Source organism: Apodemus sylvaticus, chromosome 14 (assembly GCF_947179515.1).
Source record: "Apodemus sylvaticus chromosome 14, mApoSyl1.1, whole genome shotgun sequence".
NCBI lineage: Eukaryota > Metazoa > Chordata > Mammalia > Rodentia > Muridae > Apodemus > Apodemus sylvaticus.
In genome coordinates, this window is record NC_067485.1 from 77,860,159 (window position 1) to 77,881,827 (window position 21,669).

A 21,669-nucleotide genomic window follows, 5' to 3' on the forward strand; every position below is an offset into this window, starting at 1 on the left:
CTTTTGAGAGGCTGAGGCAGGAGGATTGCCTGGACTAGAGAACAGGAATGTGGACAAACAGTTTCAGTGAGACCCTGTCTGACCAAAATAATAATAATAATAATAATAATAATAATAATAATAATAATTTTGCAACTTAGAATCATGTTCATCCACTTATCCTTTGGCCCAAAGCCAGGTCCCTCCCCCGCCCGCATTCTTCCCATTAACCGTGAACTCTAACTATTGAGGCCTCATTGCCCCCCTTCCCCGGCTCTGGATCCCTGTGGTACAGCGGGCTAATGAGATAAGGATGATGTCATTATAATTGCAGAAACTATTTCATGATAATCTTCTGTTTGTCTCTTGCTAACTTTCTGAGGGGGGAAACACTTTATTATTTATCTGAGCGCTGGCAGCCTTTTGGAAGTAAAGTCTGTATGAAGGCTACTGCTATTAGCCACATTGGATGAAGCACGTGGGGGATTAAAAGAGTTATGTAAATGTTTACACACGATTATGACATGGCCGCAGCTTCACACTGGGAGGGCACAGACAGCCCAGATAGAAGCATGAAGTCCCAGAGAGATGGTGGAGGTTTTTTTTTTTTTTTTTTTTTTTTAACAAGGTATGAAATTGTCTTTTAATTTTAGCATAAAGATAGTCACACTTTTGAAGAGTGTCATTCACAGCGATTAGGATGATATTTATGACTGGGACAGGAAGCAGCTGGGCACTGAGGGTTAAGTGACTATTTTAAGAACTGGGGTGGGGGACACGAAGAAGAGGGAAGGAGGGGAGAAACTAAAGTTGAGTGGCTAGAACATTTATCAATAAGAGTAGGAGCTCCCCAAAGCGGACTCGGCATGTCTCTCTGATGCCGAGAAAGAAGGTATTACAAGATAGATTCATATTCTCTCTCTCTCTCTCTCTGTCTCTCTCTGTCTCTCTTTATCTCTCTCTCTCTCTCTCTCTCTCTCTCTCTCTCTCTCTCTCTCTCTCTCTCAATCCTCCCCCCATCTCTCTCATTTTATTTCGTTTTAATATTTGGTAGGTAATCCTCCCCTCCCCCCTCCCCCTCCCCACAGTCATTGCCTGCAAGTTTAAGGAGAGGGCGTTTGTGATCACCCGTTGAATCACATGAGTACTCCTTCTGAGGGATACCTCTGGCTGTGTAGCACTCCCTAATAAGCCCTCTTCTCCCGAGTAGTGCTGTGAGGATCCACACCCAGGACCTCACCTACACTACTCAAGAGCTCAGCAACTCTAGGACTGAGCCTCTGAATCTCTTCCCAATGAGGCCACTGCAAGGGCCTCCGTCTGCTCTTTGTGCACAGGAGAATTCGATTCCTCCAAGCTGATTCTCCATGTATGGTAATGATCCGAAATTTTGTTTTTAAAGTTGGAGTTGAGAAAAGGATGGTCACTGACACAGAGGAAGGGTGCACACACAGCTTACACGGCTTACGGCTCTAAGGAAAACGTTGACAGCCCGAGCCCCTGGACCTGATGATTTCAAGGTTGTCTGCCTCCAGGATCCTGTGAGGACAGGTGACAGGAGGAAGCGTTCCTCCTGAAAAGCATTAGCAAGAGCCAACAGAGAAGACCGAGCCCAAGCCCAGGAGGCTGTGCTTAAGAAAATAAGAATTCCATGTACTAAGAAAGAAATCCCTCACCCTGTCAGGACAGAAGGGTTAGCCAGGGACCACGGACACCACTGGAAAACAGTTCTGTCTGCTTGTTCAAATGCTTGCTTCTACTGTGTGTGTGTGTATGTGTGTGTGTGTATGAGTGAATGTCTGTGTGCCCATTTCTGTGTGTGTCTATGTGATTGTGACTGTGTCTGTGTGTGTGTGTTCTGTGTGACTATGACTGTAACTGTGTGTGTGTCTGTGTGCCTGTTTCTATGTGTGTGTGTGTGTGTGTGACTGTGTCTGTATGACTGTGTGTGTCTATGTGACTGTGTGCATCTGTGTGACTGTGTATGTGTGTGTATGTGTTCTGTGTGACTATGTCTGTAACTGTGTGTGTGTGTGTGTGTTTCTGTGTGACTGTGTATGTGTGTGTCTGTGTGACTGTGTGTGATGCCACAGCATTTGGGTGGAGGTCAGAGGACAGCTTGCAAGGTTCACTTCTCTCCTTAGCCATGGGGGTTCTAGGAATCAAACAAAGACTTGGGAAGAAAAATTGCTTTTACCCACTGGGCCATCTCAGGGGCTTGATGTTTGGTTTTAAATAAACTAAGGAGAAGAAGGGAAAGTTGGTAGAAATTCTGACATTTTCACCTCATCTTTAGTGATTGCGTATTTCCCTCTTTGTGTTATTTAAATTTAATGAGAGAGAAAAGAATTCAGACTGAGGGGCTGGGGCAGGGGTTGGGCGGGGAGAATACTGCAGGAAATTGACACCAGAAAACACAGTGAATTCAAGCTTGTTAACAGGACGGTTCCAGATTATTATTATTATTATTATTATTATTATTATTATAAAAAATCCTAGCAGTCACATCCTCCGGAGGGAAGCTCTAAACCTGGTATCAGTGTCCCAGACCGAAGCGGGGAGAGAAAGCAGCTTCGCCAGTCTTCTAAAGGGAATGTGAAAGGAGATCTGGGAGGCAGGAGAAGCCCCCCAAAGGAGGCTGCAGCCCGCAGTAATCTGTAAATGATTGCTCCGAAAGTCTGGAAGCTTCAGGCTTGAGCCGTGTTTGTTCCAAAAGAAAGCCGAGGAGGACGGAGTTAATAAAGAGAGATTTAACTGAGAACTCTGGTTGGAATAAAGTGGGCTACAAAAAAGGTCAAATTTGATCAGTTGGAGCAGATTACAGGGGCTTTTGCAGGGTGGTGTGGAGAGCTGGAACCGGTCTGGGAAGTAATAGAGCACAAGATTGATTCAGGGGGTGGAGAGAAGCCAGGACAAGCGCTTATCAGTCCTGGAAGGAGGAAGAGCGGAGCTGCTGGGCGCTGCTGCTCCAGCCTGAGCCCTGAGCCGCCTCTGCCTGCGTCCCTGCCTCCCGGTCCAGGCACCCGTGCGCTCCCTCCGGTTTGCCTTCTTCCGCAGCTCTCAGACAATGGTTTCCCTAATCTCTGACTTGGACTCCCTGAGAGGCTGGAAAGTGTTAAGGTAGGCCTGCTTCGCTTTCTCAACCGCGCTCCTTCAATCCCCAGGCCAGCTCCTGCCCACCCCCCACCAGCTAAAGAGCGAGCGAGAGAGAGTTCAGCAGGCTCTAAAATGCCTGCGCTGGGTTAAAGTGACAAGCCAACACGGCCCAGAAGAATACCGTGTCCTGACACACACACAACTTTGGGCAGACAGACTGGGCAGGCACACGAGAGTGGTCCTCAAGTTTCGGGGCAGGAGAGCGGAGGGAACACAGGCTTCGTTCAGGAGAGTTCAGGGTTATTTCGATGCTCCCCTGGTTGGCCTGCTCAGCTGGCTCAGAGATGAGTCCTTAGGTTGAGCTGTCTCAGAGGCCACTGAAGGGATGAAGTAGAGTGTGGTGGACTTTCTGGAAGTGCACACACAAGAGTAAACTTTTTCAAAAGATCTTATTATTGTTCACACTTGAAGAGGCCAAAGAACTGTGTGTCCCTCGTGTGAATTCTGCTCCCCACCCCCACCTCTGGTTTCAGACCAATATATACAAACTCAATTGATCAGGTAGAGTGTTTGTAGTAATGATCTCTCTCTCTCTCTCTCTCTCTCTCTCTCTCTCTCTCTCTCTCTCTCTCTCATAAAAAGGTAAATATTGGGGCTGCTAAGTAGTCTAGCTGGTAGAATGCTTATCTAGCATGCAGAAGACCTTCTTTGGCAGAGCACTATGTAAACTCAGCACAGTGGTGTCTGACCATAACTCCAGCTCTCAAGGAAGTAGGGGCAGAGTTCGAAGTCATCATTGGCTACAAAGTGTGTTTGAAGCCCGCCTACAACCCTATCTCGAAATTGAGCAAAGGAATAATAAAATGTAAAAAGGTGACCTCTGACCTCTTCACAGCAGAACTTAGAACCTAAGCTAAAATTGGCAAGTTCATATGTCATCTCCTCTGAGTCTAAGCTGCACCTTTGGTGGTATCTATGGTGCGTTGGTGGGTTTAGCTTTGCTGTAAGTGGTATTTCCCCAGGGAAAGCATTCGAGACACTTTTGAAAACATAAAAATGTCCAATTTGGAGGTGTTTTCATTATTATTTATGCGCAAACAACTCCTCCAAAACTTGGTTTTGTCAGAGTTAGACCAGAACAAACACAGGACAGAGAAGCAGAAGCAAGCACGTGACTGTAGACCCGCCTGCTGAGAAACGTTTGCCTTATGTTAGCTCACTCCGTAAGTCCCTTCCACAAGGTCTGCCTCGGTGTTTACCTGATTTTATTTTTTCTAAAGCAATATTTATAAACAAGGACAAATTAGAGTGAGATCAATATTCTTCTCCTTTTCTTTTTTCGACATCACTTGTTGGATTAGGGTTAGGGTTAGAAAATAAATAACAAAAAAATGAAAGGGTGTGAGAGAGGTGGGGGAGGGGTGGCACATGCCAGGGCCAGTACATGTAGACCAGAGGATATCTTTTATGGAGACAGTTTTCTTCTCCTGCCTTTATGTGGAATCTGGGTATCAAGCTCAGTTTTCCAGACTTACCCCTTTGTTCCCCGGTCCTGACTCTTATATTCTAGAACTTTCTGTACACACACTATATAATATGTGCTATTTTATAATCTTTTTCAATTATAGCATATCCATATTCAGCCACGTATTGTAGCTGTGACTCTAACAGCCACGTGTGGCACTGGTCTGTGATGCTCACCAAATTACCACGTTATTTTATTTGGTGTTATAATTATTTATTATATTAATTATATGTTGTTATCTTTTTTAAAAGATTTATCTATTATATGTATGTACATTGTTGTTGTTATATGTGAGTACACTGTAGCTGTCTTCAGACACCCCAGAAGAGGGCTGGGGTGGTTGCAAGCCATCATGTGGTTGCTGGGATTTGAACTCATGACCTTCGGAAGAGCAGTTGACGCTCTTAACCACTGAGCCATCTCTCCAGGATATATGTTGTTATCTTATTTATGTGTTATATTATCTCCAGGCCTTGGCTTGATATTAAAAACAACACAGTAAACATCTTTATGTGTATAGCTTTTTACTTTTATTAATTAAATTCCAGGATTTCTCAGTGAGAAGGTTCACTTTATCTTTAGTGATTTTGTTTGTCTGTTTGTTTGTTTACATGGTTGAACTTAATTTTTTTAAAAATTATATCTATTTCTTCATTTGCATGTGTATGCATGTGAAATACAGAGAGATGGAGAGAGAGAGAGAGAGAGAGAGAGAGAGAGAGAGTAGACAACTCTCAAGAATTGGTTCTCCCCTTCTACCTTCGACCATGTGGCTCCTGGGCGCCAAACTCAGGTCCTTTAGACCTGACAGGAAGTGCCCTTACCCACTGAGCCATCTCACTGGCCTTTGAACCTTATTTTGAATTGGGACACTGTAAGACATTTCTGTCAATGCTCTCGTGAGGTAGATGAACAGGTTTCATTCGCCTTTTCTTTCCCTCAAGACTAACTTATTTTTAAGACTGAAAGATATCTTAAGAGTGCTTTCAAAAGACTCTTCTTGGGTGATTAACCTAATATTCCTGTGCAAGCAGATGGGTAGGGTTCTGGCTTTAAAATATGTGTGGCTATGGGGGCAAGCTTTGAAAATGCAGCCCTTCAAAGGCCTTTTAAAATAATGTAAATAACATTCCTGTCTTAATCAATTTAACACTCCGGTGGTGTCGCTGTGCTCATCAGTGTGTCCCTTATATAAGTATGTTGTGGTTAGACTAAGCGAAGCTGCAGAACTTTGGACCTAAGAAAGATAAACATTCTTACGTGGGGGCTTTGGCTCCACAGAGTTCATTCTCTATGCCTCTTCTTGGCAGGCAACCTATTAACTATGTGGAGTCCTTTTCCAAGGTGAGAAATTATAACGTGGTTGCATTTATCGATTTTATTTACATTTCCTACTTGCTTACCGTGAAGCATGCTTTTGGCTATTCTGTGGGGACATGTCTACATCTATATATGTATATGTATGTATGTGTTCATGCGTGAGAATGCACATGCATGTGCAAGTCACTGGGCATGTGTGTCATGTGCCTGTAGAGGCCCAAGGAAAACTTTGGGTATCATTCTTAGCTGCTGTGCACCTTGGGTTTGCTTTGTTTTGTTGTGATTTTTGGAGACAGGGCATCTCACTGGTATGGGCTTACTTACTAGGCTAGGTTGGCCAGTAGGTAAGCCCTAAGGATTTTCCGTTCTGTTCCGTACGTCCTCAACGCTAGAACTGAGCACACCACCATACCCGGGATTTCCCCCAGTTACATATGATGTACTAGTTAGTTTTCTGTTGTTTTGATGAAATACCCTGACAACGATAACTTAAGGGAGAAAGGTTTTAGTTTAATTTATGGTTCTAGAGAGACAAGACTATAAAACCTCAAGACCCCACCCTCACCCCCACCCCACCAGAGATATTCTTCCCACAGCAAGGCTCAACTTGAAGGTTCTATAACCCTCTCAATCAGTGCCACCTAAGAGGCACTGAGTGTTCATGGGGCCATTACTCACCCAAACCTCCTCACATAAGTTCAGAGGATCAAATTCCAGTGTTCAAACTTAAGGCTCTGTCAGCGAGCCCTTCACTGACAGCATTTTCACTCCAAACCCCCTACTTGGCTATTTTGATCCGCTGACCTGTTTACTGGTCCACAGTAATTCTGTCTCTAATGTTTAGGAGAAGCAAAGATTGAGCCTAATGACATCAGTTAGTACCCTGGCAGAAGCACATGGTGTGTTCTCTAACGCTGTTCTCGGTTGCCTGTGATAAAAGTTTTGTCAACAGATGCTTTAAAAATCTGTAGAAATTTGGTGCAAGACCCCATCCCAGTAGAGAAAAGAGCAGTTTCTGCGCGTGCCAATCATCAGTTGAGTCAAAGCCTTGTTCTTGACATTCACTGTGCATCAGAAGGCAGAAAGCTGTTCAGGCCACTGTAAATTCCTAGCATATTTTGAGCTTTTGGTCAGGAAAGCAGCCTAGAGTCCTGCTGCAGCTGCCACTATTTAAAAGTAATTGTAAGAGGTCATTTTTAAGTACCTGTGTCATAGTTGAGTGTTGTAAGATAGGACATTAAAATGGAAAGGTTTCTTAAGTATGTCTTTGGGGTGATTTGAATGAAAATGGTCCCCAGTGGCTCACAGTGAATGGGTCTCTTGGGGGTGTGGTTTTGTTGGAGGAACTAAGTCACTGGGGGTGGCTTTGAGCTCACAGATGCTCAACCCAGGCCCACTGTCACCCTCTCTTCCTGCTGCCTGCCAATCTAGACATAGAGCTCTCAGTCACCTCTCCAGAACCAAGTCTACCCATGCCCTGCCATGCTTCCTGCCATGACTATAGGGACTAAACCTTTGGAATGTGAGCCATCACAAATTAAATGTTTTACTTTGTAAGCATTGCTGTGGTCATGATGTCTCTTCACAGCAAGAGAAACATTAACCAAGACAAGTCTTCAAAACAAAATGTTTGGTGGTTAATATGCCATTATTCAGGGCACATCCCTGGGTCATGAGCCCCTTTGCAGAACTCTGTAGTTGTAACACTCCATCCTAGTGCCTGTTGGCATACAGCAAGATCAAGTGCAAGCACAGTGCTGTTGGCTGGCTTCATTTTTCTCTGCCAAAGAGACACAAGAGAAACCTACTGGCTAACAAAAGACACACCAACAACTTCCAACCTTGAGACTCCCTTTTTGATCTTTGGGAAAGCGTGGACTCTTTAACTTCACAAAGAGAAGAAGGAGAAGGGGAGGAGGAGGACAAGAAGGAGGAGAAAAGAAAGAAAGAAAGAAAGAAAGAAAGAAAGAAAGAAAGAAAGAAAGAAAGAAAGAAAGAAAGAAAGAAAGAAAGAAAGGAAGGAAGGAAGGAAGGAAGGAAGGAAGGAAGGAAGGAAGGAAGGAAGAAGAAAGAAAGAAAGAAAGAAAGAAAGAAAGAAAGAAAGAAAGAAAGAAAGAAAGAGCAAGAGGGAGGAAGGAAAGAAGGAAAGGAAGGAAGGAAGGAAAGTTACAAAATCAAGCAAAAGAAAGAAGTTTTTTGTTGTAGGACTATAAGCAAAACAAAACAACAAAACAAAGAAGGGCAAAGCAGCCTGAAAGTAAATAGAGAATAGTGAAGGAAGCCGATCAGGGACTGAATGCTGGACAGATGGACAATGTTGGACAGATGGCTGCCCCTCACCCTACGCTAGTCCTGCATCTCTGCTCTCAGAGGACCTTGAAGTAAATTCCTACATTTTTCTTCCTATATCAAGATGAGAGGATTGGGGACTGGAAGTCGCAGGCTCCTTAGTGGCCCAAGGATCCAGCGCTCTTGTTTACTGCATCTCTCAGAGGGGTTCTGTCCCTCACCTACACATCTGTTCCCCTGTATCCTCACATAAAGACAGGCCAGCCCTGAAGTCTCAGCAGATCCCACTGTGGGCTACGCAGATGTCAAATCCTGAGTATGATGCAGACTCTCTGTCCGGTCCCCATGAGCTCCCTTCCCTGCTCTAGAAGTTTCTGAAGCACACCATGACCCATCCTGGTGTTCAGATATGAAAAGTAGCCAGCATTCCCTACTCCTTTGTTTTTTATCTTAATTTATGTCCACACACTTTCCAGGGCCCATGCATCCCTACTCTCATGGACCTTCCTTTGCCAACATTTCTTCCTGCTTCAACCTTTTCCTTCTTGGTCAGTTTTTGCATACAAGTGGGCAATGCAAACCTTCCCAAAGCCACCGGTCACATCCTGTTACTTTCCTAGGAGAAAAGCCAGTGTCCTCGTACTCTATCTGACAGGACAGTGTCACCCTCTCCAGCTGCCTTTCTTCACTCTTTCCCAGCTCTTGTTGTTCCTCTAACTCTGATCTTTCGCCTCTTCGCATATCCAGCCAAGCTCATGTGGGCTTTAATAGCATGAGTTATTTCCTCCTGTAGCTAGAAGTCTCTCCTCAGCTATTGGCAGAACAGTCCTATCAGTGATGCCTCGCCCAGCTTCCACCCTAAAATCACCCCAGAGGACTCTCCTGCTCATTCCCCCAAAACAGGGAAATATTCAATATTCAGTACTTTTTAATGATAAAAATGTCAAGGTCTTATGGTTCAACTCATATTCTCATCATAGTACTGCCAAAGCCCCACTATGTTCATAAGTATTTGATTATCTGTTGTCTCTTCCTCTTCCCATTAGAGTGAATCTATAGATTTAATTGCTGTGTAGTCAATGTCTAAAATAGTCTCTTGCTGGTTTTGAGCAGAAAATAAATAACAGAGTAAGGTATGAATGAATGAATAAATGAATGACCTGGTTATTGTCTCTATCATCTGACTATAAACTCTATATGGAAGCTTTGTGTATTATTCACACCTTAACTCCCCTGTTTTTCGTGGTGCCTTGGTACTGTGATAGCTAATGAAAACTGAATGAATGAGTGAATGAATGAATGAATGAATGGCTTTCAATTCATGTTTGTGTAAGTCCTGTACCAGCCAAAATACTTGATTAGGTCACATGAAAATTTCCTGTGATGCTGCCTGAGATCCTAACAGGCCTCTTTATTGTTCAAATGGAATCTGTTCTCTCTAGACAAGCAAATAGAAGTTAGCAAACTTTATCAACAAAAAGCCAGTAGTAAATACTTGAGATTTCCTGGCTGAACAATTACTGCCGTGGCTCAGTCCTGCCGTGGTATCATCATAACAGCTGCTGGTGAAAAAGAAAATGAGACTGGTTTGCTGTGAGTCAATAAAACTTTATTTACAAAGACAGGAAATTAGTTGGACTTGGCTCATGGCTAACTCTCAACTATTATGGAGACTTAAAGATGGGACCAACATGAAAATAAAAGTGGTTTGGACAGAAAACTGGACCTATGATTTCTAATCTCATATGGTAGCATGACTTAATAAACTTGCCTCATTGTTAGGGAAAGTATTAAAAAAGCCTGGGAGATGGTTTAGACGGCAGGGATGTGTGAAGTTCTGAGTACTTAATCTCAAAAAGATGATTATAGTCTGTTTGCCATATCCCTTAAATGTTTGGATGAGTCAGGAAACACTACAAAGCAAGCTTTTACCTTGTGAGAAGTGTATTCCCTCTAATAAAACTAGTACATGTCAACACATACACATACATACATACATACATATATTATATATATATATATTTGACGTGAGCATTTCTTTCTCGTCAATTGCTCTAGCTCAGTTAGCATACATTTCCCTTTCACATGTCTGAGAAACCTTCACAGATGAATTTGAAATTTGTTCAGGACAACATCTTGCATATATTCTAACACATCCATGTGCAGATGCTTTTCGGTTCATCTTACAGGATATCTTGGGAGGGTCTGTAGAAACTGAGTATCCAAGGTGAAGAGGCAGGCTGGTCATCTGATAACCAGAAATTCATCTTCTTAGAGGTTAGTACAGTAGTTCTCAACCTTCCTAGTGCTGTTACCCTTTAATATAGTTCTTCATGTTATGGTGACTGCCCCCAACCATGAGATTATTTTATTGCTACTACATAATTGTGGTTTTGCTACTGTTATGAATCATAATGTAAATATATGTTATGTGACCCCAAAGGAGTTTTGACCCACAGGTTGAGAGCCACTGGGGGAACTCCCCGTTCTTGCTCTGTGCCAGGAATTGTCCTAGGCACTCAATACTCTCTCACGTTTTTAGAACAAGCCTGTGAAGTGGGTAGTGCTGCTATTGCCTTTGAGGGACATAGTACACAGAACAATCTAGTCACTTACTCCAAACACACAAATATTTTTGTTTCATGAGTCAGTTACAAATGCAACAGTGCAGAACTAAGTTGTTTATGTAAGAGACGCCACTCTTCCGTGCGTTGCCTTTTATGTGTAACCAAACAGCTTTCCAGCCAGAGAAGGCGACTTGCAGTCGCCCTGCTCAAGACGGTGGTAAGCAAAACATAGGTGCCTGCAGAGGAAGCCCAATCCTTCTGCCTCAGGCTGGAAATCTGAGGGATGCTGAGCACTAAATTTTTTATTTTAGCGATTTTAGATTGCTTTTGAGGAGTAGATGCTCTTGGGGATCCTTGAGTCTCTCACTCAAGACCTAAAAACTGTTGGAAGTGGGGTGTTAGACAGAAAGTGGGGTGTCAGGCGAGACTGAAGCAAGTAGAGAAGGTAGCAGCCTAGAGGAGACATACCAGGGGATCTAGGGAATGTGAGAGACAACCAGAGGTGAAGGGACAAGAGAGGTTTCCTACAGAAGCGATCTAGGTTCCACTCCTGGGATCATCCCATCAGTGGGAGAACAGGGTGCGATCCTTGACGGCGCATAGCATCAGTAGGAACTCAAGGTGGGGGGAGTTTCATAGCGTAGGATGGAAGGTTTCTGTGGGATGAGAAGAATCAAGTAGAACAAAAGAGATTTCATAATGAACTGGGAAGGAAACATAGTACTAACTCCAGCTCTAGGCTTAAGGAGGAGATTCCCCACTGGAAACAAGTATCTAGCAAGGGAGGCCTGCAGCTCATTCTGTTCCTGCAAGAAACTGCAGGAGATAAACTCAGCTTCAGAGTTTACACTCAGAATCCTCAACATAAAACCTCTCCTCAGTGTGCTCGCTCTAAGGGAGGTTTGGATCTGGAGAAGGACTCATCGCTGGAGACCCAAAAGAGCAAGCCCATGGTGACCAGGCAGGGGTCTCTAAGCATTCGGAAAGGCCCCTTGTCTCATCCAAGGGTCAAGCATGATCAGATCCAGGTCTGAGCCTCTGCCAAATGACTGTCTGTGAAGTAAAGCCAGACACTAATGTAGTGCTAAGTGCAGTTTTTAGCCAACAGTCTGCTTTTGCAATAGACAAGGGTACCCAGCAAAGCAGCACCAACTGTACTTTGATTTCTATAGGGAGACTGAGCATAATGAAGGGAAAATGATGGAATTAAGGGTGGGGCTGCTGCTCCGGGCCTTAGAGACTCAGGAGAGTGGAAAATTACCAAGGGTTCCCCAGTGTGGATGCAGATCTGGCCAGCTGTGTCTCAGAGCTGAAAGTTCTGGCTAGACTCCCTCAGAGCGTGAGAGGCAGGATTGCTAAATTTCCTAATCTCTGCATCTTAAAAAAAGAGGGGGGGGGCTTTTTGGTCATTAAAGAGGAAACATTCTTGATATGCTTGGATTATAGAAGAAGCATGAATTTTTCATGGACAGAACTATTCTTCAAGCTGTAAGCCCTGCTGCGGTCAGATATTGGCTAGACCTCACTCTCACGTTGGTGCACTGCTGGACCTCACTCTCACATTGGTGCACTGCTGGAGCTCACTATCACGTTGGTGCACTGCTGGACCTCACTCTCACATTGGTGCACTGCTGGAGCTCACTATCATGTTGGTGCACTGTTGGAGCTCACTATCATGTTGGTGCACTGCTGGACCTCACTATCACGTTGGTGCACTGCTGGATCACACTATCACGTTGGTGCACTGCTGGACCTCACTATCACGTTGGTGCACTGCTGGATCTCACTATCACATTGGTGCACTGCTGGATCTCACTATCACGTTGGTGCACTGCTGGACCTCACTATCACGTTGGTGCACTGCTGGATCTCACTATCACGTTGGTGCACTGCTGGACCTCACTATCACATTGGTGCACTGCTTAAACTTTCTCAAGAAGAAAGCTTAACAGGAGTTCAGTCGCCCCAGAAATGTGGCCTAAACTATTAGGAACTATTAAACTTAAACTACTAGAAGTCAAGTCTTTTAAGGAGATACATGGAGTAGACAAAATGATTTGCATTGAGTCTTGTGTTCATCAGCCAAGGCTGAGGGCTACTTACAAAGAGAACTCAGCGGAGTCTAGTCAGAGAGTGCATTTCACCAAGGAACTAGAAAGCACGATGTCCATATCCTCCCTCTTCTTCCTAGACCCTGTTCAGGCAGAATGTTCCAGGTTCTAAGAATCACCTGTGTGTGTGTGTGTGTGTGTGTGCGCGTGCGTGCTACAATACATGAATGGAATCAGAGGACAACTTTTCAGACTCTGTTCTCTCTCTCTATCACCTGGGTTCCAAGGATCAAAAGCAGGCCATCAGACTTGCCACTGCAAGTTGTTTTACCAGCTAAGGCGCCCTATGCGGCCAACCTGCAATCTTTGTATCACGGCTGCCATATTTTGCTGAGCCAATACCCCGATAGACACCCACACATTCCTCATTCTTGAAATGAGAAATTGAACCAGATTGTAACTAACTCTCCCCCATCCATAAAATCATATGATCAATGTAGAATGGAACTGAAGCACCGTTCCCCCCTGGATCACGAATCCCACCTCTGAGCGATACTGCAAACCCATTTCATACACATTCGAGTTATTCTCACACCAAAGCAATTCTCTTCCTATTGATCCTCATTTTCTTCCAAGGCTCCTTTATTCCCAGTCCTTATGTAGAGCTGATGGACTAAACTACAAATCTTTTTTCGGATGTGCCTTCTCTGAACCAGAGCTATAACGTAAATCAGCTGTTGTAGAGACGAGTTGTGCTGACACTCACTGACATTAGCAATCATATGACTTGTCCTGCGGGAGGAGGGGAGCTATGGCAATCAATCCAGGTTGCAGGTGTTCTGTTAACCGAGGCTATAGAGCTCCATTTTGTGTTTTCTGTGGCGCTAGTTTTTCATTCTTATAGAGACACAAATGTCTTAGCCAGAAAGAATTGTTAGAGGCCTGTGGAAGCAGAGCTTTTACCTCATTCATCCTGTTTCCTGGTGAGCAGAGTGAAAGATTTTGTGAAGTGGAAAGATGTTGCGTTTATTTGTTATTTGTAAGCGATGCTCAGTGATGCTCTGGGTCCTATGTGCAGACGCTCCTGCCCACCATTACTGTCGTCATGATTAGATGTAATGTGTATTATTCCCCTGAAGCTGGGCACTGTTTCTTCTCTGTGAGGTTGCAGAGACTGAAAGGGTTGGTTCTAACATGAGCTCCAGTGTGTGAGTCTCCTGGAGAATCATAATCTGATCATCTTCATGTCTCTAAATTTCAATAGTTGGTCATCACCCTACAAGCAATGGTATCTAGACAACCATAAGGGATTTAAACATTTCTTCCTTTTTCTACAGTACAGATGGAACGTCACGACAGCAAGCACCTTATCCCCCATTTGAAGGCCAACTGTGATGGAAATTTTCTCACATCTAAATTATGTAACAAATGTAGTTCTTTTATATGCATACTATACTATTGCTTTTCACTGGGAAATGAAATACTAGGCAGAAACAACTCAAAAGAGGAATTGTTTAGTTTGGGCTTATAGTTTCACAGATGTTGATCCATCTTGGTCATGAGGAAGGATATGAAATGCAGTTTGCATCAAGGAGGCCAGGAATCAGATAATGTATTATATTTCAAGGAATGTTGTAAATTCAGTATAGGCCTACTTTTTTCTGACTAGTTTCAATGTATTGCTGGTTGGACTAACAGATGTCAGACCTTTGAAACTGGACAGTCCACTGCAGTCACCTCTGTCACTCTTGTGCAACTTCAGCTCCATTATGAGAACCGAGAGCCCGTTGCAGAGTGCATGTCAAGCCCATGGTTCTATAATGTGTAGAGTCTACACCGATAAAGCTGTTTACGAAGGCAGCTGGCAGTATGGATTTGCCCCCAGGACACAGGTTGCCATCGCCCTGCGTTAGTTGATGGACACCACGTGTTCTGGTGAGATTTAGAGCTTTCAGTCTTTAGAAAGTAAGGACCAGGGGAGCAGCCAGAGACAGTGAGTCTTCCACACTGTCAGGATGGTCTGTACCACAGATGTGAGGAAGAAGGAAGGCAAAGCACAGAGAGACTGAGGGATGGAGAGGAAGAAGCAGGGTGGGGAGGAAGTGCTTGGAGAAGGGTCCTTCTTTGACTTCAGATCAACTCTCCTTTTGGTTATAATGACACACAAGCAGAGCACATGTCACTTAAGCAAGGCTCGGCATTTGCTTGCAACAACAACAACATGTCCTTCACAGTGACCTGGAATCTTACTGTTTCATAGTTAAAGCCCATCCCTTTGCAGAAGATAATCATAATATGAGACCAAGGGGATGGTGAAAAGAAGAGAATTCTTGAAAATCCTTCCCTAGAAGGATTATGGACATCTGTGGAGGGAAGGCATCTGGGGACAGTTTAAATGCTGACCCCACAAACACATGACTTTAGAAGAACCGTAAACTTGACTCTGGGCGCCTTAGGTTTGTATCTAGTATCCCTGTCTTCATTGCCCTCAAATTTACCTCTCCCTTTTAATATGGCCACATTTTATCAGGGAACAAAATGTATCACATTCATTAAAATATGGAATGCTAGAGTGAATGTGTACCAGGTTATGGGACGCAGGGAGCTTTGGCATCTCGGAGAAGCCGACATCTCCTGGTGACGGATGGCGCCTCTTTGCCCCTTCCATGATGGGCCAGTCATTCATCACAGTCACCGCAGAACAGAAGTAGAATTTGTGGAGAGATTTAGGGTTAAGAGCTGGCCAGGGCCAGATGAGGTCACCTGATCTTCCTCCTTTCCTCCTGGAGTCTGAAACTCTCTGGGCCTGTTACAGCTTAACCCAAATCTAAATCAGTGTAATGATACATCAGGGAGCTCGTATTTTATGACTTTTGTCCAATTATGCAATGAGGGATGGGGGACAGGAACAGAAGAATTCAGGAATTAACCATTTGCCTCGGGTTTTGTAGCCCCTAAATAAAGCCCTCAAGTTCCCTCGAGTCGGGAGGGCGGCATGTGAGGTGAGCTACTTCCTGGCGATGACAGCCCTCTGCACTCTTGGATCTTACTTAATAAATTGCCACTTCACAATAAATTGCCCATAAATTACTGGATTGAAAGTGTCGGTCCACCTTGTCAAAGAACTGGAATTATAGCAGAACGGGGCTTCAAGAAGATCACTAGAGAAGGAAACGGGGGTGAGACACCATAGCTTTTAGGCATTTAATTTTATTGATGACTTTTTCCAGATAAAAAGAGAAGCTCCGTAAGCCCTGCCCTAGTGTGGACAGTTTCACTCTTCGCTCACCATCTCTGACCTCCTTATTACTCCTCTCTCCCCTCCTGATGAAAAGGCAAATTTTATGTGGCAGGGAGACCCCAGACTACTGACGAAAGAAGCTATGAACAAGGAACAGCACTGTCATCAGTAAGCATGTGTGCGTGTGTTCATATATAGTTATGTGTCTACATGTCAGTTGCATACGTGTGGAGGCAGAAGACTTTCTTTGGTGTCTTCCTCAGATACCATATTTCTTGCCTTATTTGGGGGGTGGGCAGAGATACCCTCTTTTACCTGGAACTTACCCAATTAAGCTAATGTGAGGGACCAGCAAACCCAGAGAGCTCCCTTTCGCTCATCCCCACCCCCACCCCTAACCCCACTCCCACCCTATCCCCATCCCCTACCCCCATCTCCAGCACTGATGTTAAAAGCACGGTCCACCACACCCAGCTTTTCATGTGACTTCTGGGGATCAGACTCATGACCTCATGCTTGCAAGGCAAGCACATTACCAACTGAGCCATCTCTCCACCCATGATAATTTTTAGGAGAGGAGGAAACGGTCCTTATGTGGGAAGAAAACATATTTGAGGGAAATAGGCTCTGTTTCGTTCCGACCTAGTAACTGAGTTAGAGAATCAAATCTCTGTGCCCGCTTCCCAGACTGGTATTCTGCTCTCCTACCATAACTCGTTACAGCAGACAGCAAGCAAATGAGGTTTTCCAACTATTGAACCTGTCCTAGACTTGTCCCTTAGAACAAGGCTAGTCTGTTGTGCTTTTGAATCTGGCTTTTAAGCTGTCTGCAATCAGGCAGAGCTCTCCAGAGGGTGAAATGAGATTAAGCTTTAATTCTCTAGTTAGTTTTCTTGTAGCCATAAAATTTGCTTCCTTGTCTTCCCCTTATTTTCTGCAGCCCGTTAGTTAGGGAACAAAACTAAACAGTTACATAGAAACTTCCAACATCACTGAGTTCAAAAACGAAGGGAAAAGATTACTGTTCCTCAGGTTGGTGCTGCATACTTTGGCTCTTCGCTCCTAAGCTGGCCTCCGTCCCCACCTTTTCTTGTTCTTTCTTAGTGTTCGGCAGACAGTCTCTGTGCCTATAAATAGTTTTAACTCAGAACACCAGTCTCTCACATAGGTGTTCTACTTTCACCGACCTTGCAAGCATGCATGCACTAAACTGGAGTCTCCAAACCATAAAACAGAAGTTTAAAGCATATTTCCAGGTAATCAGGGTCTACAGATTTTATCTTTGGTTCATACAGAAGCGTTTGTTAATGAGAGTTGATGTCAGAGGCAAGACTGTTCTCAAAGGGCATGTGGGATGCCCTAATGTTCCACAAACCCATCCATTTCTGGGTATATCTGGTATCTAACAAATAATCAGTGGTAAATGTAGTGAGTTTTTGAGTTCTAGGGTGATTCTGAGACCTGCCCCTCTGCTTCTGACTTTCAATAAACCTTATTTTCAAAATAATATTTGCCAAAACCCCAGTCCACCTGATTATAGCAATCAAGATGTTTTGGGTATATTGAGTGTATTTTGAAAATGCATGGTTTAATTATGACATTTTCTATGTCCCCTTTCCTATAATTATTCTTCTCTGCATTATGCGCATCCTGAATAGCCAAAGAGCTATCTGCAAGGAGAAAAAAAATGAGTAAGTGGAAAATTAAATGCCCAGTTAACTAGAGACATGGTTCTGTGCAGATATGGAAAACAAGTCCTATCTTAAAAATACAGTCCACTCTTCTTGAAGGGCCTGAGATAAACAAACTTAGTGTTACTCAAGATGATCATATGCTACTAATTTACTGCCCAGCTTTTCCATTAAACTCTCCACAGGTGACTCCATATAACAATTAAGTTTGGCATAGTCCAGATTCAGGTAATGGATTAAAGTTAAGCACATATCCTTTTGAAAAGACAGCATGGAACCATGGACTGTGTTAGAGTTTTCAACATGAAAACTTTCATAAATGCAAGATAAAGTATGCTAATGCATACTGCTCTGAGTCTTTTTTATGAAAAAAGAAATAGCTTGGGAGATATAATATAAAATCAAGAGTCATTGTGTAATGCCAGACAGGTAACTTGGAAACTGGACCTAAAGGTTTCCAGATGATACACACAGGGAGTATGCCAGGTGATGGGGAGCCAAGACAGTGCAAAGGAATTGATGCTCCATGCAGAATCAAAGAGAGGTGTGAGCCTATCTTCCTGTATTAGATGTACTTTGTCCTAAACTGACACAATTTACATAGTAAAACAATAAGATAGTGAATTGGATTTTTGTAAGTTCCTGAAGCTATATGATACTTTGCAAGAGACTTGATAACAAGTTATACCCAACTTCAAATACATTCTATGATTTAATAGTTGTTTGAGTTTAGGCAAGTACTGCATCCTTTAAGTGGCCCCTCCTATTACCTTATAAATAACCTCTATAAGACCCCAGTGTGCACTCATAGCCTCATTCAACAATCTCATGTGTTGTTCAGAGATTAAAACCTTATACTTCTAAGGATGAATATTTTAGGTCATAGACAGATTTTCTGTAAAGTAAATAAGATTGTATAGACATCCATTTGGAAACTCTTTGGAGGCCATAATTTTTAAGGAGTAATCACAAGTTATAGGTTATTAAGCATTAGTGAGACTCAAGAAGTCCCCTCAGTGACCCTCTCATCTGTCCTGCTTGCAGGAGGTAGCCACTTGACCAGCAGGAACATATTGATTCCATGGACCATTAGCAAATAGCAGAAGTCCCAAATAAAATATCCAGAAGAAACTCCCTTTCCCTAAAGTTTCTGCTTCTGCTAAAGGCACCCTCAGGTTGATGGGTATTCTACCTAGACAAGCTATGTAAAGGCATAGAAATACGTTCTAGCAACACGCATTGTGGGTCCTCCGTATTTTCCATATGTTGCTGTTAACATGCACTTGCGATGAGTGTGGCAGGGGTGTGATGTTGTCACTGTTACATCATTGAGTGGGCTACCTGGGGGACGGCCTGCACAGATAAGAGGCAGAAGCTTTTATTTGGGTGGACATCTATCAGAGACAGATATAGGGCATCTCTCTGGCGATTGATTCTGGTAAACCTTTGACATTTCTACCCTTCTGTATTCTTATCAATAAAATGAGGGTACCTGCCCTATGTTCTCTAAAAGCTATTGGTGGTTCAAATTAAGATAATGTAAAGCAGACCGCAAGTTCCCACACTCATATTTCATTTTAGCTATATTTCGTAATTTTTCATTTGAAACAATTCAAGAAGAATGTGTGCTTTTCAAAAGGGAACTTGAATTACCTAAGGTCAGAAAAGAATCTCAAAAAAAGCTCAATGGAATCAGTCTGGTCTAAGAAAGAGCCAGACATCCTGAATCTTCATACAAGTACACAATTAAGCAATTTTGGCTAAGGTTACGGATACCAGATTCTGGTAGCCATACCTAATGACTGAACTCGAACTCCTGCAGAACCTAAACTCTCAGAAGTATTCCCTGCTCAGAGGCCCTCATCTCCCTGGAAATGGCCCCCATGTCCTTATCCCATTGCTAGCATGGCCTATTGTTAGCATGGCCTATGCATACCTCGTCTGGGTCCTAGACCTCCCTTGGCAGCATGTGAAGCAGGTCTCCAGGCTGGTCAGTGGGACTCACCTTAAACTAGAGCATTCCAGGTGTTGCGAAGACAGAAACAGAGCCATGAAGTTTACTGTCTACTCAGTAGAACGTCAGTTCTAGGTTAGTGGGAAAGCCTGTCTCAAGGAAACTTTTTGAGAGAGAACAAGAGGCCGTGCTCTGGTATCTCTGTGTGTCTGGGCACTTGCCCATAACATCTGTAAAGTGAATTTATCTGAATGTCTAATCCTATTATCATCCTGGACTGATGGCTTTCTTTACTTCCTGTTTGTCTACACTGACAACTAAACTTACCTCTTTAGTGTATTTTCATTCAGATATTCATTGAGCATCTAGGGTACTCAGGCTGTTTGCTAGAGGAGGAATACTCAGCTAGTGGGATTTAACAGACAGGGTTCAACCCCCATAGAGGTATTTATCTAATGTAGTCAAAAGCGTTAATGACAAAACAAAAAAATCAATGCAATCACATCTGTGATTAGAAAAAGATAGAAAAGTGCTAGGCGAACCCCATGCAGGTCTCTGATCTAGTTAGGCAGGTCCACAGAGGCATTCAATAGAGGTTAGAATGTTGTAGAAGTTAACAAGCTAGAACAAAAAGACAAAAGGACACATTCAAGGACACCTTAAGGATTTCACTCTCTCTTTCTCAGAACAATGGGAAGCTTTCAGGATTGTAAACAGAAAGCCTTGGAGAAATTTGCATTTCAAGAGTTCTTCTAGACCCTGGGAGGATACATTTGAGAAGATAATTGAGAATCTGGGAAAGACGTTTGGGAGACTCTTAAAGACATTCAAACCAGTTATGTGGACTAGGAAGATCGCCCTGGAATTGAAGATCAGTAGACAGATATTCTAAATGATATTTAAAATTCAAATCTAGGGATATAGGATAAGGAATATTGGATGGAAAGCCAGGGAAAGGTAAAGTGTCATTCCTAGGTTTCTGACAAGCTGCTGTGACATTTCATCATATATTCTACTTAATTCCTAGAAGACAACCTACTTTGTGGTTTAGTTTGGACATTTCAGGTCTGAGGGATCTGTATTGCCCCTAAGATGGCACTTCGAACTGCCAGTTGACTTTCTGGCTCCCCGATTGTGAGGAGGTGACTGGAGAAATCTTCCCACCAATGAATTCATTTGGGAAGAGACAATCCTTAACCGCGCATGTGGTCAGTTGAGGCGCGCGGTTCGGTTGAGGAAGGAGCTAATCCACTGGATCTTGGCATGAAAAGGAAATCATGTCAGGCAGGCTGGAAAATTGCCACTTGCTATGGTTTATCACCTGTGCCTCGCTCGCCACGCAGGTGTTTAACGTCCATTCTGTTCCTTTGCTTGGAGCCTGGAACCACCAGGGAGCTGGAATCCTTCCGGGGGGGGGGGCTCTCTCTCCTGTCTTAATTGTTCCTTTCCGAAGTTCTGGCAGCATCTACAAAGCACACTTCCACCTTCCTTCCCAACCCTAGCACTTCCTGAAGTTGCTGCTGGGTGAACTTCAGAAGAGCTAAGTGTGGTCTCCCTCCTCCCCTGCTTCCGAGTGTCTGGGGCTTCCTGCTGACAGAATCCAGTGAAAGTTTTCCGGAGCTGGCGACAGGACCGCTAACAACAGGATCGCTCCCTCCCTCTGTTCTCCAACACCCTGCTGGTTATGGTGTTCTGGCAGGCATCTCTACCCTATAGCTGCTTGTCCGGAAGTTTGCTTCCTCCCCAGCAGGAATGCAGTCAGGCCCGGAGGACCCTCTTGATGCCCCTCAAGTCTTGAAGGAAAGCTAGCATTTGGGGAGCATGCAGGAGTGAGCTTTTTCTTTCCCCAGGACAAATGTGAATGCCAAGTCTCTCCTCATCTGTGTCAGAGGCTTGCATAAAAGACCCGCTTTGGTAAAGGAGGGGAGTTATAAAACCACAAACAATAATGAGTCC

General features: G+C 43.7%; 1 protein-coding gene across 8 annotated transcripts in view; it reads left to right on the top strand.

Moving 5' to 3' along the window:
• The first annotated feature begins 2,996 nt into the window (after positions 1–2,996).
• Celf2 (CUGBP Elav-like family member 2) overlaps positions 2,997–21,669 on the top strand; it is a 513,597-nt gene continuing 494,924 nt past the window's right edge. For 2 of the 8 annotated variants that reach the window (XM_052157033.1, XM_052157039.1), the window contains exon 1: positions 3,001–3,099. In XM_052157033.1, coding sequence (XP_052012993.1) covers positions 3,047–3,099 — 53 coding nt within the window. In that variant the 5' untranslated portion in view covers positions 3,001–3,046. Of the gene's footprint in view, positions 3,100–21,669 lie in introns of all 8 variants that reach the window. The other 6 variants (XM_052157028.1, XM_052157036.1, XM_052157034.1 and 3 more) reach the window with 5 other exon arrangements.